Raw genomic sequence first — 19,900 nt, forward strand, 5'->3', positions numbered from 1 at the left:
TCGGTTTGTCTCCCGCACGCCCAGGATGAAGTGGCCGTGGAGACCACCAACCCTCAGCAGAACAAGATGGACAAGTTGATTGAGATCCTGAACAGCATGAGAAACAACAGCAGCGACGTGGATGCCAAGCTCACCACCTTCATGGAGGAGGCCCAGAACTCGACCAACTCCGAGGAGATGCTGGGGGAGATCGTCCGCACCATCTACCAGAAGGCCGTGTCCGACCGCAGCTTTGCTTTCACGGCCGCCAAGCTCTGCGACAAGATGGCGCTCTTCATGGTGGAGGGGACCAAGTTCCGGAGCCTGCTTCTCAACATGCTTCAGGTAATGGACGCCGACAGCTGCACCTCCCACCCCACCCGCCGGTGGGTTATTACTAGAGAGAAGGCTGCAGATTCTGACTTTTCCCAAGTTCCACCCTTGCCCGATTAATTACAGAAAATAAAAAGGCACTCAAGGGGCAAGGGATGAGTGACCGGATTTGCGTGTGGTCCATGGTTACGATGGACCAATATAATTTTATAGGTGCTTCATGTTTAACCAGCCTTTCCCTCTTTCTATTTCCATGATGGGAGGGCTGGCTGTTGTCTTAATAGGCTCTGCTGTGACCTCTCCACGTCCCAGCAGACATACACTTACTGTGGACTTCTCTTTTCCTCCTCTTTCTCTTCCCCGGGACCACCCTCCAGACCCTGCAGGTGGTGCACTGGTTGTAGTTGGTGCTGAGATGGGTCTGAGAAAAAGGCATAAGGGCCTTGAGGAGGGAAGCTTTGATCTGTCTGCCGACGCGCCTGGGCTTCTTGAAAACACTTTTAGGGCCGAGGGGAAGCGTGGAGATCAAAGACCGTCTTGTTCCTTGGTGCTATCCCACTAAATCCCTCCACCCCAGAGAACTGAATCCCGCCCCTCTTTATTCCTTCCTCGTGGGTGCCGGCATCCAGCGATGATTTTACTGGGGTGTGTAATGGGCATGGGCATGGGTACTTAGGCTGAGCCCAGCACTGTTTGATCTCATAGGTGGAGAGCTGAAGGCGTATACCTGCTCTTTCATCATGGGTGATAGCAAGTGAACTGGTCCCAAAACCGGTGGCATCAGCATGGTGGCCATGCCAGGCCCAGGGACTATTCCTGGGAGACTTGACTGTGGAAAATCATCTGTAATCATGCTTTGTATCTTAGGCTAGTTGAGATATGAAATGAGTTTCAGTCCAGGTAGGGTAAAGCAATAGCTTAGAAGTTCTGAAAGTAGGATTACAGAGCTGGAAGAAACCACCTGCAGGTCTGTCTTAACGAGGGTGACCATATAATAGGTCATCCAAACCATGACACTTTTGAGACTGGGGGCTCTAGTCATAGTCAGGCCGAGACCCCAGGCGTTAACCAGGACATATGGTCACCCTGGTCTTAGCCCCCTGGTTCGCAGTCTTCCCTCTCTTCCCTGAGAACAGGGTGGGAGGAGCCCCCTCCGAAGGCTGCCCATGGGCTCCATCCCCGCCGTCCTCTCCTCTTCCCAGGGAGACTGCTCAGTGCAACCCGAGCCTCGCTGGCCAGCCTGGGCTGCTTCTGTCCAGCTCCAGGCACCGATCGGGTTCCCATTCCTGGATTGCCCACGCTCCCCGGTGATGAATTCCCTCATTACCTGAGGGATTTGCACATCGGGCATGTTCCTTGCTCGCCGGAATGTCCTGGGAGAGTGTGGAGGGTGACAGTGGGAAGCAGCCTGTCTGCCACGTACAGCCAGGCACGGGGGAGTCAGGGACAGATTGGCCTTTGGCCTTGGCTTTATCAAGAGAAGGGCCTGGATAGGGCAAGACTTCTAGACAACAGTTGCCAGCTCCACGTAACCCAGCCAGAGCCAGTGGTGGACAGACACACAGGGCGTGAGACGAGACGCACCCAGGAGGGAAGGGCAGCTGGCAGCAGGGGCCACCCAGGGTCCTGCCCCGGTCAGGCTTCTCTTCCAATGACCCGTGGTTAGAGCAGCCTTGCCCACAGTGTCCAGCAGAGCATCAGTCCTGGGAAATGCTCAGCCACGAACGGAGCTTCGTGGCCCCTACACCCGCCTCTCCGTCAGCCACGGAGTGGACTGGCTTAGGCCAGCAGGAAGGGAACCTGTTTGGCTGCACCCAACTCAGTGAAGTCCCCTTTGCATTCCCAGCTAATGACTTCTTGTGGAATCAGTGTGCTGGGAGACACAGTTTGGCAAACACTGGCGCAGGGAAAGAGCACCAAACCGAAAGGCAGGAAACAGGGCTTCTCGGCCTGATTCAGCCATCGTCACCCGGAGCTTGGCCTCTGCAGCTCCTGCTGGGAAAGTGACTGGCTGCTCCACACTGGTCAGTGGACCTGATGATTTTGCGCTGCTAAAGATGAGTCGGGGGTCTCAGGGAGGGCGTGAGTGGCCCCACGTGAGCTGCTTCCTTTCTCTGTCTCTCCTGGCCCTGTTAGTGACATGAAACAGTCCTGGGTCCCTGTCATCCTCAGGAACTTGCTTACCCCATATCGGGGCTCAGTGATAGGTCTGTCATGTGTGACAGGCTTTGGGGGCCAGCCCAAGAGACCCAGTCCTGCTAGCGTCACTTGTCTCTGGAGCAGAGGGGAACCCTCACTCCCAATCTGCCATTTGCCTGGGTGCAGCCTTTGTGGGTCAGATATTTAGAAATCGAAATGTCCCCTAGACCCTACCACCCCCTTCATCTCCTGCAGCCCCAGCTTAAGTGTAAGAGGGAGAGGGCTGGAGCTGGACACTCAGGCCTCCTGGGTCACTGTTCAGAGCCCTTTGGCTCCCGTGGAAGGTGGGCTGAACGTGCTGGCGTGAGGCTGCCCCTAAGCTCCTAGCAGACCCCCGGTCACAAGGCCTGGAGGAAGCCAGCACCGCGTGTGTGTCAGGACCCCCTCTGCAGCTGAGGAGGTGGCGGGTTGGAGAAGGCTTTCTAGGCAGCATAATACATGGCCACTCACCACCCCAGACCCACAAGGCTCAAGAAAAGAGAGCAGTGGGCAGAGCTCATCAAACCCCACTTTCCTTGTGACCCACAGGGGTGTCGTTTTTCACCTGCTCTCATCTTCTGGCCAACCTGATTTGTATATCTTCCCTGGCCAGCAGTCCTGGGCCTGGCCCCCAGCGCCTTCCCCCTGCTTTCTCCCGGTGAGGTTCACGCTCAGCTGCATGCACTCAAGGCCCACTGCCTCTGGATCCCCAGCCAGCCCCTGGTTCAGTTCGGCGGCCTCTGAGATGCCCCTCACGTGGCCAAGTTTCGCCTCTGCCTCCACGTACCAGTTCTGAGACCCGGCTTAGTGATTCTGGCTGCAAAGCAGACAGGGTGTGAAGTGCCCTATGAACACGGCTCCCAGCAGCTGTCTTTGGACGTTGCCCTCCTTGGCCGACCGCTTTCACTGCCTGGGCTTCGGCAGTGGGAGCTGGCAGCACGGCAGGAGAGGGGCAGGCTCTGATGTAGTGGACACTCTTTGGCACAGTGTGGCGCTGCCTGCCAAGCTGGGATGCCGCCCCCATGGAGAGGCAAGTGGGCCCAGGGGAAAGTCAAAAGACCTTTCACCCTTCCCAGGCAGACTCAGCGCTGTTATCTCAAGACGTCCAAAAGCACTACCCTCATGAGCACGGACAATGCCAGAGACCTTGGGGTCCCAGGGGACCCCAGTCACCAATCCACAGCTCAAAAATCATCTTCAGTTTTTACATCTAAACTGAGTCTTTTTGCCTTAGATGTGGTCATTTTCTTAGTAATGTTCTTGTAAGTAAAATTCTACTTATTAAACAGATATTTCTCGGATGTCTGTTATGTGCCAAGCGTGCGGTCTTCATTAGATCAGTGCTTCTCAAACTTGAATGTGTGTTTCAATCACATGGGATTTTATTTAAATAGAGGTTCTGATTCAAGAGGTCTGGGTAGAACCTGAGGTGCTACATTTCTAACAAGCTCCCAGGTGATGTCCATGCTGCTGGCCCAGGGACCACACTTTGAGCACTAAGACGTCGGATGGCTGATGGTTTGTAGGCGGTGGGTCAAGTTCATAGACAGGCCGACTGAGGCACAGTCTTTTACTGATGTGATGTCAGAAGGGGGGATCCAGCCTGGGAATATTGAGTTCCGGTCACCAGGTTTTCTTTAGGGCATTGGTTCTCGGCCTCGCTGTCCGTCAGAATCTCATGGGGAGGTGCTTTTATTGGGCTGGCCAGAAAGTTCGTTCGGTTAGTGAATCTGTTGTTCAATAAAGTTCTTGGTGAAAATGAAAAATGTGTCTCTTATTTTTATTTAAGACTGAACGAACTTTTGGGCCAACCCAATAAAACATACCGGTGCAGGGGCTCCCCCCTAGACCAACTGAATTAGATTCTCCAGGGATGGGCCTGGGCATCCTTTTTTAAAGACCTTTCTGGCAGATTCTGTGGTGTCGCAGATTGAACACCACTGTTAGAAAGTTACTCCAGAGATGCCCTGACTGTGCCACCCTTGTCACTTATGAACAGCCCTGCCTGTGGATCAGTCAAGAGATGTGTACCAGGTACTGGACTCTTTGTTGAGTGATGTGAAGGATTCAGAGCCTGAGCTGGTGGGAGAACACCAAAGCAGGAGACGTCAGCCCCCGAGACAATCCCGTCACCTTGCCCGGCCTCGGTTTCCCCTCTGTGCAGTGAGAAGCTGGGCTGGACCATCTCAGGGGACCTTTCTCACATACCTCGCTGTCCTGAGATTCCTCCCGGGAAGCCTCCGCCCTAACCGCGTCAGCCAGGTGGAGGCTGCCTCTCCTCTCCCGCCCGCCCCATTTCTCTCTGCTCTCAGCTCCGTTCCCCAGGTCCTTTTCCTTTTTCTTGGGCTCAGACATTTGTCGAAGCGCCTATCACGGTTCAGGAAGAGGGCCTCGCTCTCAATCCGCGTTGCCAGGCTAGGCCACCAGTAAAGCTGAGGAGGTGATTTGTTTCCCTGCCCGACCTGCCTCACCCCACCTCTTTCCACCCGGCTCCCAGCTGCACGATTGCAGGGTCCCGCACTCACGCGGCTATGAGCGCTGATGGGTCCTGACTTCCAGGAGAATGTGGGCTGCCCGTGGCCCCTGGGTTACAGAGGTCACCAAAACTCTGGCTTGATCCTCACCAAGGAATTGTGGTACGATGAGGGGAGGGGGCCTCCGGTTTCACAGCGAGGTGAAGAATGAGCGTGCCTCTTTTTATGGGACCTTTGGAATGACAGGAATTGGAGGCCTGAGCCCCCTCCACCCAGCACTGCCCCGTCACCACCCTGGGCCTTCCACTCCGGCTCGGGGAATGCTCCTTTGCTGAAATATGCTTGGGTAGTATAAGTTCAAGCCCTCCTCTGTTGAAATGTGTGTGCCCTGTTTAGCCAAGAGGTGTCTGCATCTGAGCTATGCAGAGCAAAGTATTATTAGAGCAGGCATCAGTGTGTCTGTAACTGAACCCCGCTCTCCCTAGCAACCGTTGTCAACAACACATCTAACAGAAGGAGGCAATACCTTTTTTTGATGAAAAGAAAAAACAAAAAAACCCTCACCTCACCAAGTCGTAAACACAGCAAGGCTGTTGTGAAAAGACAACGCAATTCAGAATCTGGCATGTGACCAGGTTTCAGAATAAATTGCTGTCTGCCAGCACCTTCTAGAAGACAACCTGACCTGGAACGAGAAAATGGATAAACTCTCCAGAGTTTTTAGCTGGGTCACCCATTAAGCATCGTGTTTCGGGCTTTTGATACATGGGAACCCAATTGCTTGGTGAAGGGGCTCCATGGGGCCTCTGGGAGGTCTCTGGGAGTGATTTTAACTGTGGGTTTTAGCCCCACAAGGGGCACTCAAGATTTCCTGGTCTGGCTGCCCCATCAGTGAATCAAAATACAAGCTGCACCTTCAGGGTTTATGTGACCCATCACCCCACTTTTACCCCGTTTCTGCCATCTCTGTCCCCGTCTTTGTTCCACATTTGCTGGCTTGGGCAAAGGGACTGGGCTGTTTCTCTAACTCAGCTCATAAAAGGGAACCTTGGTCTTCCCTGGTGGCACAGTGGTGAAGAATCCGCCTGCCAATGCAGGGGACAGGGGTTAGAGCCCTGGTCCGGGAAGATCCCACATGCCGCGGAGCAACTAAGCCCTCGCACCACAACTACTGAGTCTGCACTCTAGAGCCCGCGCGCCACAACTGCTGAGCCCACGTGCCACAACTACTGAAGCCTGTGCACCTAGAGCCCGTGCTCCGCAACAAGAGAAGCCACCGCAATGAGAAACCCACGCACCGCAGCGAAGAGTAGCCCCCGCTCGCCACAAATAGAGAAAGCCTGTGGAGCAACGAAGACCCAACACAGCCAAAAATAAAATAAATAAAAATAAATTTATTTTTTAAAAAAAGGAACCTCGTTCTTCCTGGTTATCTCAAGGTTCAGGAAAATCAACAGTTGTTCCTCTTTACCCAAAATTTGGAGTTCCTAACCCCAATCTTTTACTGAGGGAGGGAGGAGAGGAACAAACATTGATCCTTGGTGTTCTAACCAGCTCTGAGTTGTAAGTTCCTTGAGGGCAGGAATCCTGGCTGCGTGATCATCAGTCCCCAGCTCCTAGCATCATGACATGTACACAGTAGGTGCTCAGCAAGTGCCTGAGGCAGGGAGGGATGGAGCCCTCAGTCTCAGGTACCAGAGCTCCCTGATGTGAGATGGGCTTCTCAGCTCTTCTGAGCACTTTCACGCGGTGAATGTGGAGATTCTCTCCCCGAGGTGGGTTCCAGGGCAGGATCCATCCCCCACGTTTGCAGATGAGGACGGTGGCTCAGCAAGGCTACAAAGTCATGGGGGTGGTCAGTCCAGCACCCCAAGCTCTTGGCTCCCTTGCCACCCAAATAGAATACACCGGTCAGAAAGTTGGGAAAACCAGGAATCTGTCTCATGAAGCTATCAGTGGGGATATCAAAGTCCGTCCTTCTATAAGACTCCCACTGGGTTTCCAATGGTCTGAGTCTCGGCTTTCCAGGCCAATAGAGAGCTGAGGTGTCTGAGGAAACACCTCCACGGCTCCATCAGCTTTACGCAGATGAACCACACAGCTGTTCTTCCTGAGGCTGGCTCTCCCCTCACACCCTCTCCCTTGGCCCAGCGCTCCGCCTTCACCCCTGCACGCCCACCACTGAGCCGATGTGCACTCCAGGCATGTAAACTAATTTTACTGTTGGCCCAAGCCAGGCATACTCAGGGATAGAAGCACATTGTTCTGTGCATTCCAGAGCCTGAGCAAAGCCCTGGGCTGTACCCACCCCGAGCTCCCCTCCACGGGTTGCTAGAAATCAAGAGGGAGAAAGCGGAGGACTGGCAGGCAATGCAAGCAACTCTCCCGTGGGCAGATTATGGGAGGTGATTCTGGAGGCCCGCAAAAGGTCTCTCTTTCTAAAACATGTTGCTCCAGTGGCACCCTGTGAGCTGTCGGTGCCCTGCAAGGGCCGGGCAGAGCTGGCACACACATTCCCCGACAGTGGGCGCCAGCAGGCTTGCCTCCATGTCCCGTCACAGGAGCTTGACCTGCGTAAGAGTCTGCGGCAGGTAGAGCTACCCCGCCGGGGACAGCGATGCCCGGCTGGTACCCACGCCCTTAGTCCACCGGACCCAAACCAGAGGCGAGGCCTGTGCCTCCTGCCAGACTTGTTGCCCACACTTGCTTTGGAATGAGTGAATTTTACCTTCTTTCTTCTAATCCTGATGTCTTCCCCTCACCAAACACTGAGCACCTGCTGTGTTCCACATGCCAGGGCACAGCCCACGCGTGTGTCACCTCTGTCAGTCCTCCCTCCCCTCTCGTCGTCCCCCAGTTTGTGCCGGTGGGGCACTGGCCCAAGTTAAGAGGTTTATTCAAGGACCCAGCTGGAATGCCTCACATCAGCTTCTTCTGCCTTACTGGGGGCGCCGTGGCTTCCGAAAGTCCTAAATCTAAGGCCTCTTCTAGAACTTTGGAATGCCCCGTGAGACAGAAGCAGCCTGTGACTCGAAAAGAAAAAAAAAGAAAGCATTTTGATTTTTTAATCTGAAAATAAGCAGAGGAAAGAAAATGTCAGTCCCAGAAGGAGCCCAGGCCAGCGGCCTCTGCCAGTCAGGGTTTTCTTGTCTGAGGCTGTGTCCCCAGGTGTCTTGGGGGGGCAAAGACTGCGTCCGAGAGCTCTCTGTGTTCCCCACCAAGCCTGCCCATGGCAGGTATTCAGCAAGCATCAGACGGCTGCTTCCAGGCGCTTCCGCCCATGGGGACAAAGGCGCATTGGTGGGCAGGTGCTGGGACAGCAGAGGGACGCGCAGTGTCCTACTCTCTCCCATCTCTGGGCCGAGGAACTTACCCTGGTCAGGAATTATTTCACCATCACCCGTGTGCCTTGCCAGGCCGTGTCCTCTTCCCTGCACACCCTCACCTCCCACCCCGTCTTCATTTTCCCTGCTAAATCCACTGATAGGACTTGGCCGGGCGCTCCCCTGTCTGAGGCTGCCATGCCGAGGCAGGCCCTGAAGATAAGTGGGTTATTGGAGAAGGCAGCTCGGGTGTCCCGGGCCCCAGAGGGTCACCCCTGGCTGGCTGGCAGCTCACTCCCAGCACCTCCTCCTCCCCTCTCCCCAGAGCCAGGCCAGCAGGAGACAACAGTTCCTTTCCCTCAGCTCAGCGAGTGGCCGGTCCCCAGCCGCCGCCGGGAATCTGAGCTATGCTAAGCCGCTCCAGATCGCCACATCGCTGCCCTGCCCGGGCACGGCCGGCCCAGACAGGGCGCCTCTACCTGCTGCGGCTGCCGCTGGAAAGCTGGCACCGCCCAGGCCGATGGAAACAAATCTCCCTGCGGGTTATGTAACTGCTCACCGCCCTGTCCCTGGCTCCCTAGGGAGGCGCCCAGCCACCACAGAGGGAGAGCGGTGGCCCCTGGGCAGGGAGGGGACACAGAGGGTCATTCTTTCAAAGAGATGCACATAGTCTTGAGTGATTGCCCAAGGTCCTTCTCTGGATCCAAGTCCTCAGCGCCCCAAGGAGACTGGTGTTCCCTGTAAATGCTCGCTGAGCTCGGAGGCCAGCTCAAGACGCTAGCCCAGCCGAGTGAGAAAGGCTCACCGGGAGAGACGGACTCGCAGGAGAGGTTAAGGGGAGAGGGCAGCGCAGTTTCATTGTTGGCTTGTTTGGTTTGGTTTTTTTATTTGGCTTTTTTTTAATTGTTGTAAGATATATGCAACATAAAATTTACGTGCTTTACCATTTTTAAGTGCAAAACTCAGTGGCACCAAGTGCAACCACAGCGTTGCACCACCACTCCCACCATCCACCCCAGATCCCTCCCATCTTCCCAGACAGAAGCCCTGTAGCCACCAAACAACTCCCCAGCCCCGCTATACCTCCTCTCTCCCTTCTTTTTCCGTGAGCTCGCGCGCACCGTGCTCTGTGCATATACCGCATATAAGTGGAATCATACAGTTGTCCTTTTGTGTCTGGCTTATTTCATTTATCATCATGGTTTCTAGGTTCATTCATGTGGTAGCACGTCAGAATTTCCTTCCTTTTCATGGCTGGATAATGTTCCATTGTGTGGAGAGACCATATTTTGTTTATGCGTTCCTCCATCGTGGATGGACACTTGGGTTGTTTCACCTTTGGGCTATGGTGAATGATGCCCCCATGAACACACCACATACAAGTACCTGTTTTAGCGCCTGCTTTCGATTATTTTGGGTGTCTACCTAGAAGTAGAATTGCTGGATTATATGAAAACTCTGCATATAACTTCTTAGGAACTGCCCAACTGTTTTCCGGAAGGTTGTTTTTGATGAGAAAATGTAATGAAACAAGACCCAAGTGCAGGACAGTGAGGATGCTGCCTTACCTGGAATCCAGGGTCAGGGTGGAAGTGGAGAGTTGGAAGTCTGTAAGATGGAACAAAAGGATTTGGACTTTATGAAGTAGAAGCAAGGAGCCATTGTTGGTTCTTGAGCTGTGGTGTCCTAAGGTTAATTGAAAATCATAGAATAGTATAGACCTGAATGATCTATAGATTATCCATCGAACCCATTCATATTGTAGGTGAGAGATTAGAGGCTCAGGAAGGTTAACAAAGCCCTGCTTTAGGAAGACGTGGGTGCTGCGTTATAGGCTGTCATGCTTGGAAATCTGTTACATAGAGGACCAGGGGTTTTAGGTGACCACAGTTGTCTCTTCTACAAACAGAGCCAGCCCCTCAAAGATCCAGCTGCGGTGGCAGGCCTCATTCCCCACCTCCTCCCAGGACCTGCTCCCGGCCCTAGGTATGCGGAACAGTAGCATTTGGCCCACGATCCAGAGGCTGGAAGCTGGGGGCGCTACCACAGGGACAGTGGGTGGACGTGGGAGATGTACTCCTCCACCTCTGCTCCCCTTCCTTCTGCAGGGGCCACAACAGTCTCCAAAAGCTGCAAGAGTAAGTCAGTGGGCATCTCTGAACTGAGGCTTCCCAGCCGAGGGCACACAGCCTAGGTTTCAAAGCCGGCACTGAGCACATGGCCTGCCGGCCACCTAGGGGGAGAATGAACGGGAATCACACCGTGTGCCCTCCCACCGCTGCCTCGACGCCCCCTCCACACTGCTGTGGGCCTCTCCCCCTCCTTTCTTTGCCCATACTGCGCTCTGGGTGCCTGCCATGAATCACAGTGATTTATGAGAAGTCAGTGAGTGTAGCGGTGAGGCAAAGGGAGTTGGGGGATGGAAACTTTTTTTTTTTTTTAATTTTTGGCTGCACCGGGTGTTCGTTGCCGCGCGCGGGCTTTCTCTAGTTGCGGTGAGCGGGGGCTACTTGGTTGCGGTGCGCGGGCTTCTCATTGCCGTGGCTTCTCTTGTTGCAAAGCACGGGCTCTAGGCGCGTGGGCTTCAGTAGTTGTGGCGCGCGGGCTCTAGAGCACAGGCTCAGTAGTTGTGGCACACGGGCTTAGTTGCTCCGCGGCATGTGGGATCTTCCCGGACCAGGGCTCGAACCCGTGTCCCCTGCACTGGCAGGCGGATTCTTAACCACTGCACCACCAGGGAAGTCCCCAGCCACACTTGTCTTGAACTCACTGCTTTCAGGGTGGCTGGGTTCCGTCTCCTCTAGATAAAGAAGAGATCGATTTAAGCGGACAGAAGTCTTCCCAGCTCCCCCCTCCAGATGACAGCTAAGAGGTCACCAGGCATCTCAGGTTGCAGAGTGTGATGCAAGGGTGCAGGTGGGAGTTCATCTGTGCCTCAGTTACTCCTCAGCCCACTGGCATCATGTGAGCAATCCAAACCCAGTTACGCCCAGTTCCTAGTTTCTTCTCATTCTAGACCTTTCATGTCTGGGGGCATGTCTGTCCAGGAGACGTTGTGACCCTCGACCAGGAAGCCGGGGCTGGACTGTGTGGCCCCTTGAGGTCACCTTCCAGCCCAGGAGCTCTTGCTGCAGCCTGAGAACCATCAACCCAGGGAATCTGCCCTTGGAACCCAAAGTTCAGAAGCAGGGCTCCCTGCGCACCCACAGACCCTCCATCCCCTACTGCTTAATGCCTGGCATGCTGAGTCTCCAGGGAAGAACGCCAGCCCCTTCCTGGCCCCACCTCAACCCCAGTTCAAGCCAGCAGTGCCAGGGAGAGGGTGGGCGGCCCCTTCAGGGGAGCAGATTGTGACCTGCAGGGAATCGGCTTCACTTGACCCTTTGGTGACCTTCCAGAGCCCAGTTCACAGAGGGAGAAAAGCTTCAGGCCACTAAGAAACGTGGAGACTGATATGCCCAGCCAAAAGCAGCCCGCCCCTCCCCCCGGGATGGCCCCCCAGCCCTCCCCCTTGAGGAAGCCCCTCGCCCCCCAAATCATCCCACTCTTGACATTGCCTAGCTAGGACCAAGCATATTCCAGAGACGTTGTACCACTATGTATGTGCACGGCCAGACTCCTCGCACCCAGAAGGCTAAGCAGAGAGGGCTCGAGGGCCACCACGCTCTCCTGTAGTGCCCCCACCTCCCAGCTCCTCCGCTGAGCAGGGGCGATACCAAAGGAGGGAGGAGCCTAGGTGGTATTCAGGGATGGCTGGGCTCCAGCTCCAGCTTAGGAATATCCATCTATAATTGGAGTAAGTGCATTCTTGAGCAGCTTCATGTCAATCGGAGCTCCACATACTGGACTCACACTTGCCATTGACCCCGTTAGATGACAGTCATTGCATTACTCTGAGTGTTGAAAAAAGTCTGATTAGAATAGTATCTCGCGGGGGTTGGACGCAGAGTCACCTGGAATTCAGCCTGCAGGCCCCAGAGACTTGCTCTTAATGACGTCCTGCTGTGTTGCATAAGAAATCATTGACAAAGCACAGAGTCCAACATCTACCTCCTAACCCTGGTTCTGGCACGTCAGCTGGCGACTTCGGGCAGACCTCGCAGTCCGGCTGCCCTTCACTTACTCTTCCATTAAATGGGGGTAATAATACCTGTCCCCTACACCTGCTTACTCTACAGACATAACAATTGTTAAAACCCACTGAGATACACATCATTTGGTCTGTGTCCTCTTAAGGCCCCTCCTCCAAGAGGAGTTTCTGAATTTCATATAAACATATTTTTCCTTTTACCTTTGACGAATCCCATTCATTCAAGGTTCCTAGGAGAGGCCCCACACAGACCTTCTTCCACAAGCCCAGGGGCCCCAGAGTCATGCTAGGGTTTGGGGTTTAGATGCAACACTATGGCTAGCCCTGGGATCCGGCCACAAGGAAAGCTCTCACAGGGGCTCTGGAACTGGTGTTGAGGCCCTCTGGGTGCCCTGTGCTCAGCACTGTTAAATCCCAGTAAAGCAGGGGCCACTGGCCTCTACCAGATACTTAGAGGCCTACTGGAGGGGCAAGGCCAGCTAAACCAGAGAGCGGTTTAAGCAAGTCGGAGGAGGGGGCACGCCCTTTAAGTTTAAGCAAGTCGGAGGAGGGGGCACGCCCTTTAAGTACTGGCACGCCCTTTAAGTACAGGAGGAGGCAGCATGAAAGAAGAGGCAGGCTTTGGGTGGACAGAGGAAAATAGGAGGAAGGAGCCAATTTAGCAAAGGCGTGTGGGTGGAAGCAGCCGGGGGCCGGGGGGGCACAATTGTGCAGACAGCGTGGTGTGATGAGATAGGTGTACACGCCAGCCTGGCCGAGGGTGTCCAGGCAGCAGCAGGGGGCTCTGCAAGTGTCAGCAAGCCCTGGTGTAAAGCTGCCCGGCCAGGCCATGACCCCAGGTCACAGTCACCACTGTGGCCCATTCATTTGCTGGCACTAGCTTCTCACCATTGCAGGCCAAGATTGTTTTAAGCCAGAACTAAAACTTCTACCTTAAGATTAGGGAGCTCCCTGCCAGCACTGGGCCTCGGTCAGTCTTGGGCAGGAGGCAGGGAGGGCCACCGCCTCTGGGGCCCAGTCCAACCTGCTGGCGGGCTCCAGATACCAGGGTTTCACTGAGACGGGTAGTATGGGGGCTGGCATTCAAGGCCGAGAGACCCTCCCTTTCCTGACCCTTTCAGCGCTTCATGGGAGAGGGCAGGTCCAGGTGCCCACCTCGAGTGACCCACTCAGCCCCTCTTTATGGGTCAGCTGCCCCCAAGAGCCGTGTGGAGGTGGATGCCCTCCACACACTTATCCACACCCAGCCTGCAGTGCCGGTGCTGTCATAGGGCCCCTTCCTCCAGCAGAAGCCGTACAGCCTGCAGGGAACCAGAAGCAGGGCTACATGGGATGCCTGGGGCTGGGCAGATTCACAAAGCAACCTCCGCTGCACAAGCCCCATCCCTCCTCCCCCAGCACATTTTTTCTGGCCTGCCTCAAGGGGTACGGCAGGAGACAGGAAGTCTGAAGCCAGCATCTTGCCTGGCTCTGGGCCTCAGTGCCCTCATGTGGTCCAGGGGCGTGGTCAGTCTCCCCACCGGGCAACAAGGCTCACGGCTCCTCCTGTTCTGCTCCCACAGTCCCTCGGGTGCCTTGGGCTTATGAAGGTTGTGTGCGTGTGGGTCAAGGATGGAGAGAGCCTGGGAAACATTTGAGGGCTGACTAGGGGCAGGAAGAGAAGACGGGGTACTGCTCAGAAGTAGGGGACTCGAAGGGGCAGTACAGGAGGCGCCTGGGCTGCAGCATTCCAGGCTGCTGCTCCAGCCCTGCCTTTCCCTAGCCGAGTGACCACAGGCCAGTCCTTCCACCCTTCTGGTGGCTTCCTTGCCCATAAAATAAGGGGGGGGAGGGGGGTAGAAGAAGTGACTTCATAGGTCCCTTTCAGCTCTTTGTTATTCTAAAGCAGACCTGCGGGGGCGTACAGACAGTGCCTGTTAATTGCCCACTGCTGTTGGTGGGTTGACCAGTGAAGAGCAGACGCTCCCTGCCTGGAGGGGTCTGCAGTCCTGGCCACTCCTGCCCCCCCTCCTGGTTGGGTGTCTGGAGTCAGTGGCCGCCTGGCGGGCAGAGCAGCCTGCAGGGGGCGCCAGTGTGCAAGGCTGGCCTCACCTGCCTGCAGGCCCCTCCCAGTCCAACCCAGCATCTTGGCCTCCTGTGCTTTGTCCCACAGAGAAGATGTAAGCCATCTGATGGTGACTCTTCCACAAAGCCACCCTCCAGTGTTGCAGTTTCCAGCCCGTGTGGCCCCCATCCCTGAGACCAGAAACCTCTGTCTTGGGGTCCTTTCCAGACCTCTAGGACAGGCCAGCATAGTGTCTGGAGGCTCCTGTCAGGGGTCTGGCTGAGAGCTCCGTTTCAGCCGGGCAGTCACTTTGCAGGCATTTACTGTGCGCCGGCTGTGTGCAGACACTGTGCACCCTAAGTGCCTGTTAGACTTTTGCAAGGTGGGCATTATTAGTCCCATTCTACACATGGGTAAAGAAGGTGCCAGAAGCACACCTGAAGTCATACAGCCAGTCAGGGACAGAAGCGGAACTGGACCCCAGTCCCCTGGTGCCCTGCGCCCTCCTCAGAACCTGCTGCTGCCTGGTGCCTCTGTTGGCCAGAAGGGTATTTGTACTGGGGGTGGGGTAGGGCCAGGTAGAAGGTAGAAGGCAGGTGGTGGGGAAACAAGATAAGAAGATGCCTTTTAGATGACTTGATCAGGGCCTCCTCCCCTGCAGAGGGAACAGTGGCTGGGTAATCTCCCCATTGTCGTCTTATGGCTGAAAGCATCTGGAGACAGTTTCCAGGCCAGTGCTCCGTGGGTGCTTGGGGTCTGCTGCTCCCCACCTGTCACAGTGGGGCCAGGGGGCAGGGGTGTCCTTCTCCACCAGGCTGTCCCAGCTGGCCCTGGCTTCTCCTCTGTGGCCATCCCACCCACTGGTTTCCAGCCCATCACTCTCATGATTCACGAAAACAGGCAGAGAGAACTCAGTTCGGTTTGATTTGCTCCACTTGGCGGCCCCAGGGGCTGGAGGCCCAAGCTCTGGGTTACAATGGCTCCCGGTGAGTGGGCGCCGCTGGTGCCCTGTAGGGCACATGGGCGTCTGTGAGCGCCCCTTGGTTCGCAGCCCCGCAGTCCGGGGCAGCTTGAATCCCCTATGACAGGTCCCGGCCACGGGAGCCCGAGTTAGCGGATCGTGTCTCACATGAGACTTCGCACCTCCATCACCTCTAGACCAGAGGAAGGGGTGGTGACACTTTTAACTGGTCCCTTCCTCACTGCTCACCAAGCCCAAGAGATCAGGACATCAGGCTTGCAAAGTAAAAAGGAAGAAGGGAGGGAGAGCGCACGGCTACATGCTGTCTTGTTTCTAAAGCTCTAAATTATTAAGTGAGGACCCTGGGGTGTAAGCCGGGGCAGACGGGTTGCTCAGTCCCGAAGGAGCCCTTCTAAGGTTTCCCCGGCACCCAGCCCAGAGTGTCACCCCGGAGAAGGAGCCACGCTGTGAAAAGGCTTCTTTGACGCTGCTGCCATGCCTGGTCTTTTTTTTTTTTTTAACTCCCCCGCCCCCACCCGTACAACTTGATTTATGATGACCCCTATGCATTTCAGCAGCTGCGGCTTCATTTCAGAATCGGGTTAAGTAGCCCAGGGTTCAAAACGGAAAAGGTCAGAAGGGGGGCTGCAGGAAGGCGAGCCACACTTAATACAGCGCGTTCCCACGCGTGCCTCTGCAGCCTGGGGTTCACACGCATCCCCTCCCTGCAAACGTGGTGCTGCCGTACACACACCGTGGCGCCTCTGCCTGATAAAAGGGAAGTTCAAAAACATGGTAGGTTGGCACACTGCACCAGCTGCCCCATGCTTCCTCTCCCTCCAGCCCCGACAGAAGAGGCGGCCCTCTTGAGAGCTGGTCGGAATGAGAGCTGTACTGGGGCAAGCAACTGTCGAGCCCCCTCCGTGTACCTAGGGGGCAGAGTGCCGAGGTGGGGCTTGAGGGACAACAGTGCAGGTAGGCTCGAACCCCTTCCGTCCCTTCCTTCTGTCCCCGGCCCCCCCTCTGTCATCACACCCTTTCTGGCTAGCACAACTTTCAGGTACTCAGACCAGACAATCGACGTTTGTGGAGACCCCCATCCCTGCCTTCAAGGAGCCTCTGGCTTTGCGAGCCCCCTGCTTTTGTCAGGCTCCCAACTGACCCCAAAGGGCTTGCTTGCAACAGTGTGTTCTCTGGACTTCGTGTTTTCCCCGTCTGCTGTACCCTCCCAGCGCCTCCTGGCTCCGGCCCCAGCACCGGCCCCTGTCTGTCCCTGCAAACACAAGTCAGCTGTGTGTGCAGACAAAGCCGTGCGTCGCAGTGGGGGCCGGGCCTGCAGAAGGGACATTTCCAGGGAACTCTGGGGGCGGCGGCTGGGAGGGCAGAGGCGACTGTCTGATAGCAGGGACTCAGCGTCACCGTCTAGGGGACTTGGCCGGGCCCCAGGGGCCAGTGGCTATGGGTGGTGACTGGGAGAGACAGCCAGGCTGGAAGAAATCTGCTGTGTGAGAAGTGTAGGAAACGGGCTGGAGAGGAGAGATAACAGCCCGTGCTCTGTGTGTCTGTGCGCGTCTGCGTCTGCCGGCGAGGGTGGCTGGAGCCAGGCGGTCTGAGGCCATATCTAGGGAGATTTTTGTCCTGGGTTGTGAAAGTGACCTATGGAGCCAGCAGCAGGGTTCAGGGCCTGGGAGAGAAGACATGTGGCCCTGCCCTCCCCTCCCCCTTGTCTTATGTTCCTGTCAATGTTCCTCCGTGTTCCCTCTTGCCAAAGAGCAGGAAGGGGGGAAGGGGGTGGCAAGAGGGAACATTCCTCAGGCAGTGCAAATGGTTAAGGCCTGGATTTCAGTCTCGATTGTATCAGTAACTTGACATATGAACTTGGATACGTCCCCTAATATTTCTGGCTCTCAGTCTTGTTGGCTGTAAAATGGGGAGTATTTATATCTGCCTTGCACATTGCTCAGGGTGGTCAGAAATCTCTTATGAAATAAGGACGTGAAAATAGTTTGTAAACTGTAAAGTGCCACATAAACGAAAGCAGTTGTGATGATTAGACTGGTTTGTGAATGTCAGGGCTGCTGAAGAAAGGCCGGGACTAGAGGAACCTGGCGGGGAGCAGCCGGGAGGAGGGGAGTTACGGGGGAGTTTGGGGACAGCGGTAGGTCATAGCCCCGCCAAGAGTGGGCCCTGCGGGAGCTGGACCCGGGGCAGGAAGGGAGGCGGCAGAGGCTGTCTGCGGGTGTGGGGCTTGGTCACAGGTTTGCCAAGTAGAAGGGGGCCTGGGTTGGGCACCCACTTCTCCCAGGAGACAGGAAAGCTGTGTGAAGCCCTTACCCATCAGGGGCTCTGGGCACTTGCCTGGCCTGGAGGCTAAAGTCCAACAGAGCACAGAGGGACAAGGGGGAACTCTGCTTTCCTTTCCTAACCTCCACTGCCCAGGACAGCCAGGTCACTCTGTCCCCTTACCCCCTCCCCATCCTGACCTGGAAATCAGCCGTCTCTGGTGTGGAAAGTGCAAGAAGGAGCTGGCAGGACTGACAGGGCTGCTAGGCTGAGAGAAGCTGAGCTATTTAAAGCTCGCAGCAAGCACCCGGGGGGCATGAACACCACCCACCCCCAAGGGCCTCTCGGCATTCAGCTTTTCCTTCCTTGGCTGGATCCCAGGCCCTCGGGGCACCTGGAGGGCCACAGGTCAGATGCCAGGGGCTCTGGGAAGCTGCAGGCGGCAGCTCCTGGGGCTGGCATGGGAGAGCGGCTCCCCTTCACCTCAGGCTTGGGTTCCCTCCTGGGGCCTCCAGACTGAGCTGTCGGGGCCACACAGACTCCTTGGCTCCCTGTGGCTTGCAAACGGGGCTGGGGATGCATGGGGAGCTTAGAGGAGGAATGCCCGGCGCCTGTGGCCCAGGGCAGCTGCCGTACCCCTCCTCCATTGGCCACCATGCTGCCCAATTTGGGGAACCAGAGCCAGCTGGGGCAGGATTGGGAAGTGGGGAGCTTTGCCGGGTACACGCTTCTCCCCTGCCCGGGCCCGCCTTCCCAGCACACCCCAGATTACAAAGGGTTTTCTCCTTTTTCCCCAGTTGACGTTCACCTGTCCCGTGTCCTAACCCATTATTGAGTCACGCACTCACTGTGCTGCCCTCCTTTCCCAGGTCTAAAAGGCCACTCCGTGCCTTGGCCCGGAAGAGGGAGTGGAAGGAGGCCTGTTAAGATACGAGTACCGGCTGGGAGAGCCTTAACTGAGCGGTTCCTGGGTGCCAGGCCTCAAGCCAAAGCTGGTCTGCACCACGGGCCGCAGCAGCGTAAGCTGGTCCGCACCACGGGCCGCAGCAGCGTAAGCTGGTCCGCACCACGGGCCGCAGCAGCGTAAGCTGGTCTGCACCACGGGCCGCAGCAGCGTGCGTTACATATGGCGTGACTTGAACAGCTGCCGACTGCCCTGTCCGGGAAGGACTGGCCGTTATTCTGAGACTGCATCCTTCCTACTATCTTGGCATTAAATTGTCCTCTCTTTTATGAAATGATGGATGAAAACTCTTTTAAAAACATCCTTAACAAAATAAAACACTGGCAACCCTCAAATTTCACAGGTCCAAGAAATCCTGGCGCCCAGGCCCAGGGCCCTGGTTGGTATCCAAATCAGCACAGGTCACCTGGGTACCCGGCTGTCCCCAGGCCCGGGCAGCCCCGGCCTACAAGGCCCCTTGGGTGGGAGAAATTGATGAGTGAGTGCGGTGCAGCGTGGAGAGCAGGGCCAGGGCACTCCCGAACCTGGGACTGCGGGTCTCAGCCCAGCACTAACCGGTGGCTTCACAGCTTGGGTCTGCAGCCCAGCCCAGCCTCCCCGCTCTGTTCTCTTGGCTGGGGATACTTCCTCCCACTCGATGGGAATTCAGTGTCCCAGCTGCCTGCCCGCCGCGGGCCGCCTGCAGCCGAGTGCAGCACGTTGACCCCTGCCCTCTTGAACGTTGACCTCAGTCACCAGGGTAGCACACACTCCCAGCCGCCCGACCCCCACTGCTCCCGTGTGCCGGCTTGCACGCTCTCTCTCTTACGCACCCTCTGTGCGTCTTACATAACTTCATGTGCGGACTGATCGGTGGCCTTTTCCACACCAGAGAGTCATTCATTTATTAGCTGAGCATCTGCTACATGCCAGGCAGCGTGCTAGTGGAAAAATGGGAGAGACCCTCTGCCGCCGTTGGGTTCCTCATAATCTGACGGGCGACGCACACACATAAACGGGGAACTGCCAACCGGTGTGCTGAGTGCTGTACTAGAGGCCTGAGCAGACCGCCTGAGCGGCTGGGGAAGGACGAATGCACGGGCGGGGGGCACTGGAGGCTGGCGCTCAGAGGAAGGGACACTCAGTGGCTGGGTGGAAGCTTCCAGATGAACAAGTGTGTGTACAGGGACATTTTCTAGGCAAACAGACGAGCATGCGTAAAGTAAAAAGCAGGAGAGAATCGTGTGCAAGGAAAACGGAGGTGGTGTTACTGGAGGGAAGCGCGCATTGGG

At 56.2% G+C, this 19,900-nt stretch overlaps 1 protein-coding gene across 2 annotated transcripts in view; it reads left to right on the plus strand.

The window, feature by feature from the left end:
• The window catches only part of CTIF (cap binding complex dependent translation initiation factor), a 230,860-nt gene that overhangs the window by 139,450 nt on the left and 71,510 nt on the right, over positions 1–19,900 (plus strand). For both annotated transcript variants that reach the window (XM_082668483.1, XM_082668484.1), the window contains exon 8: positions 25–324. In XM_082668483.1, the coding sequence (XP_082524609.1) occupies positions 25–324 (300 nt within the window). The remainder of the gene's footprint in view (positions 1–24; positions 325–19,900) is intronic.

Source organism: Grampus griseus (assembly GCF_964374135.1).
Source record: "Grampus griseus genome assembly, chromosome: 12".
Lineage (NCBI taxonomy): Eukaryota > Metazoa > Chordata > Mammalia > Artiodactyla > Delphinidae > Grampus > Grampus griseus.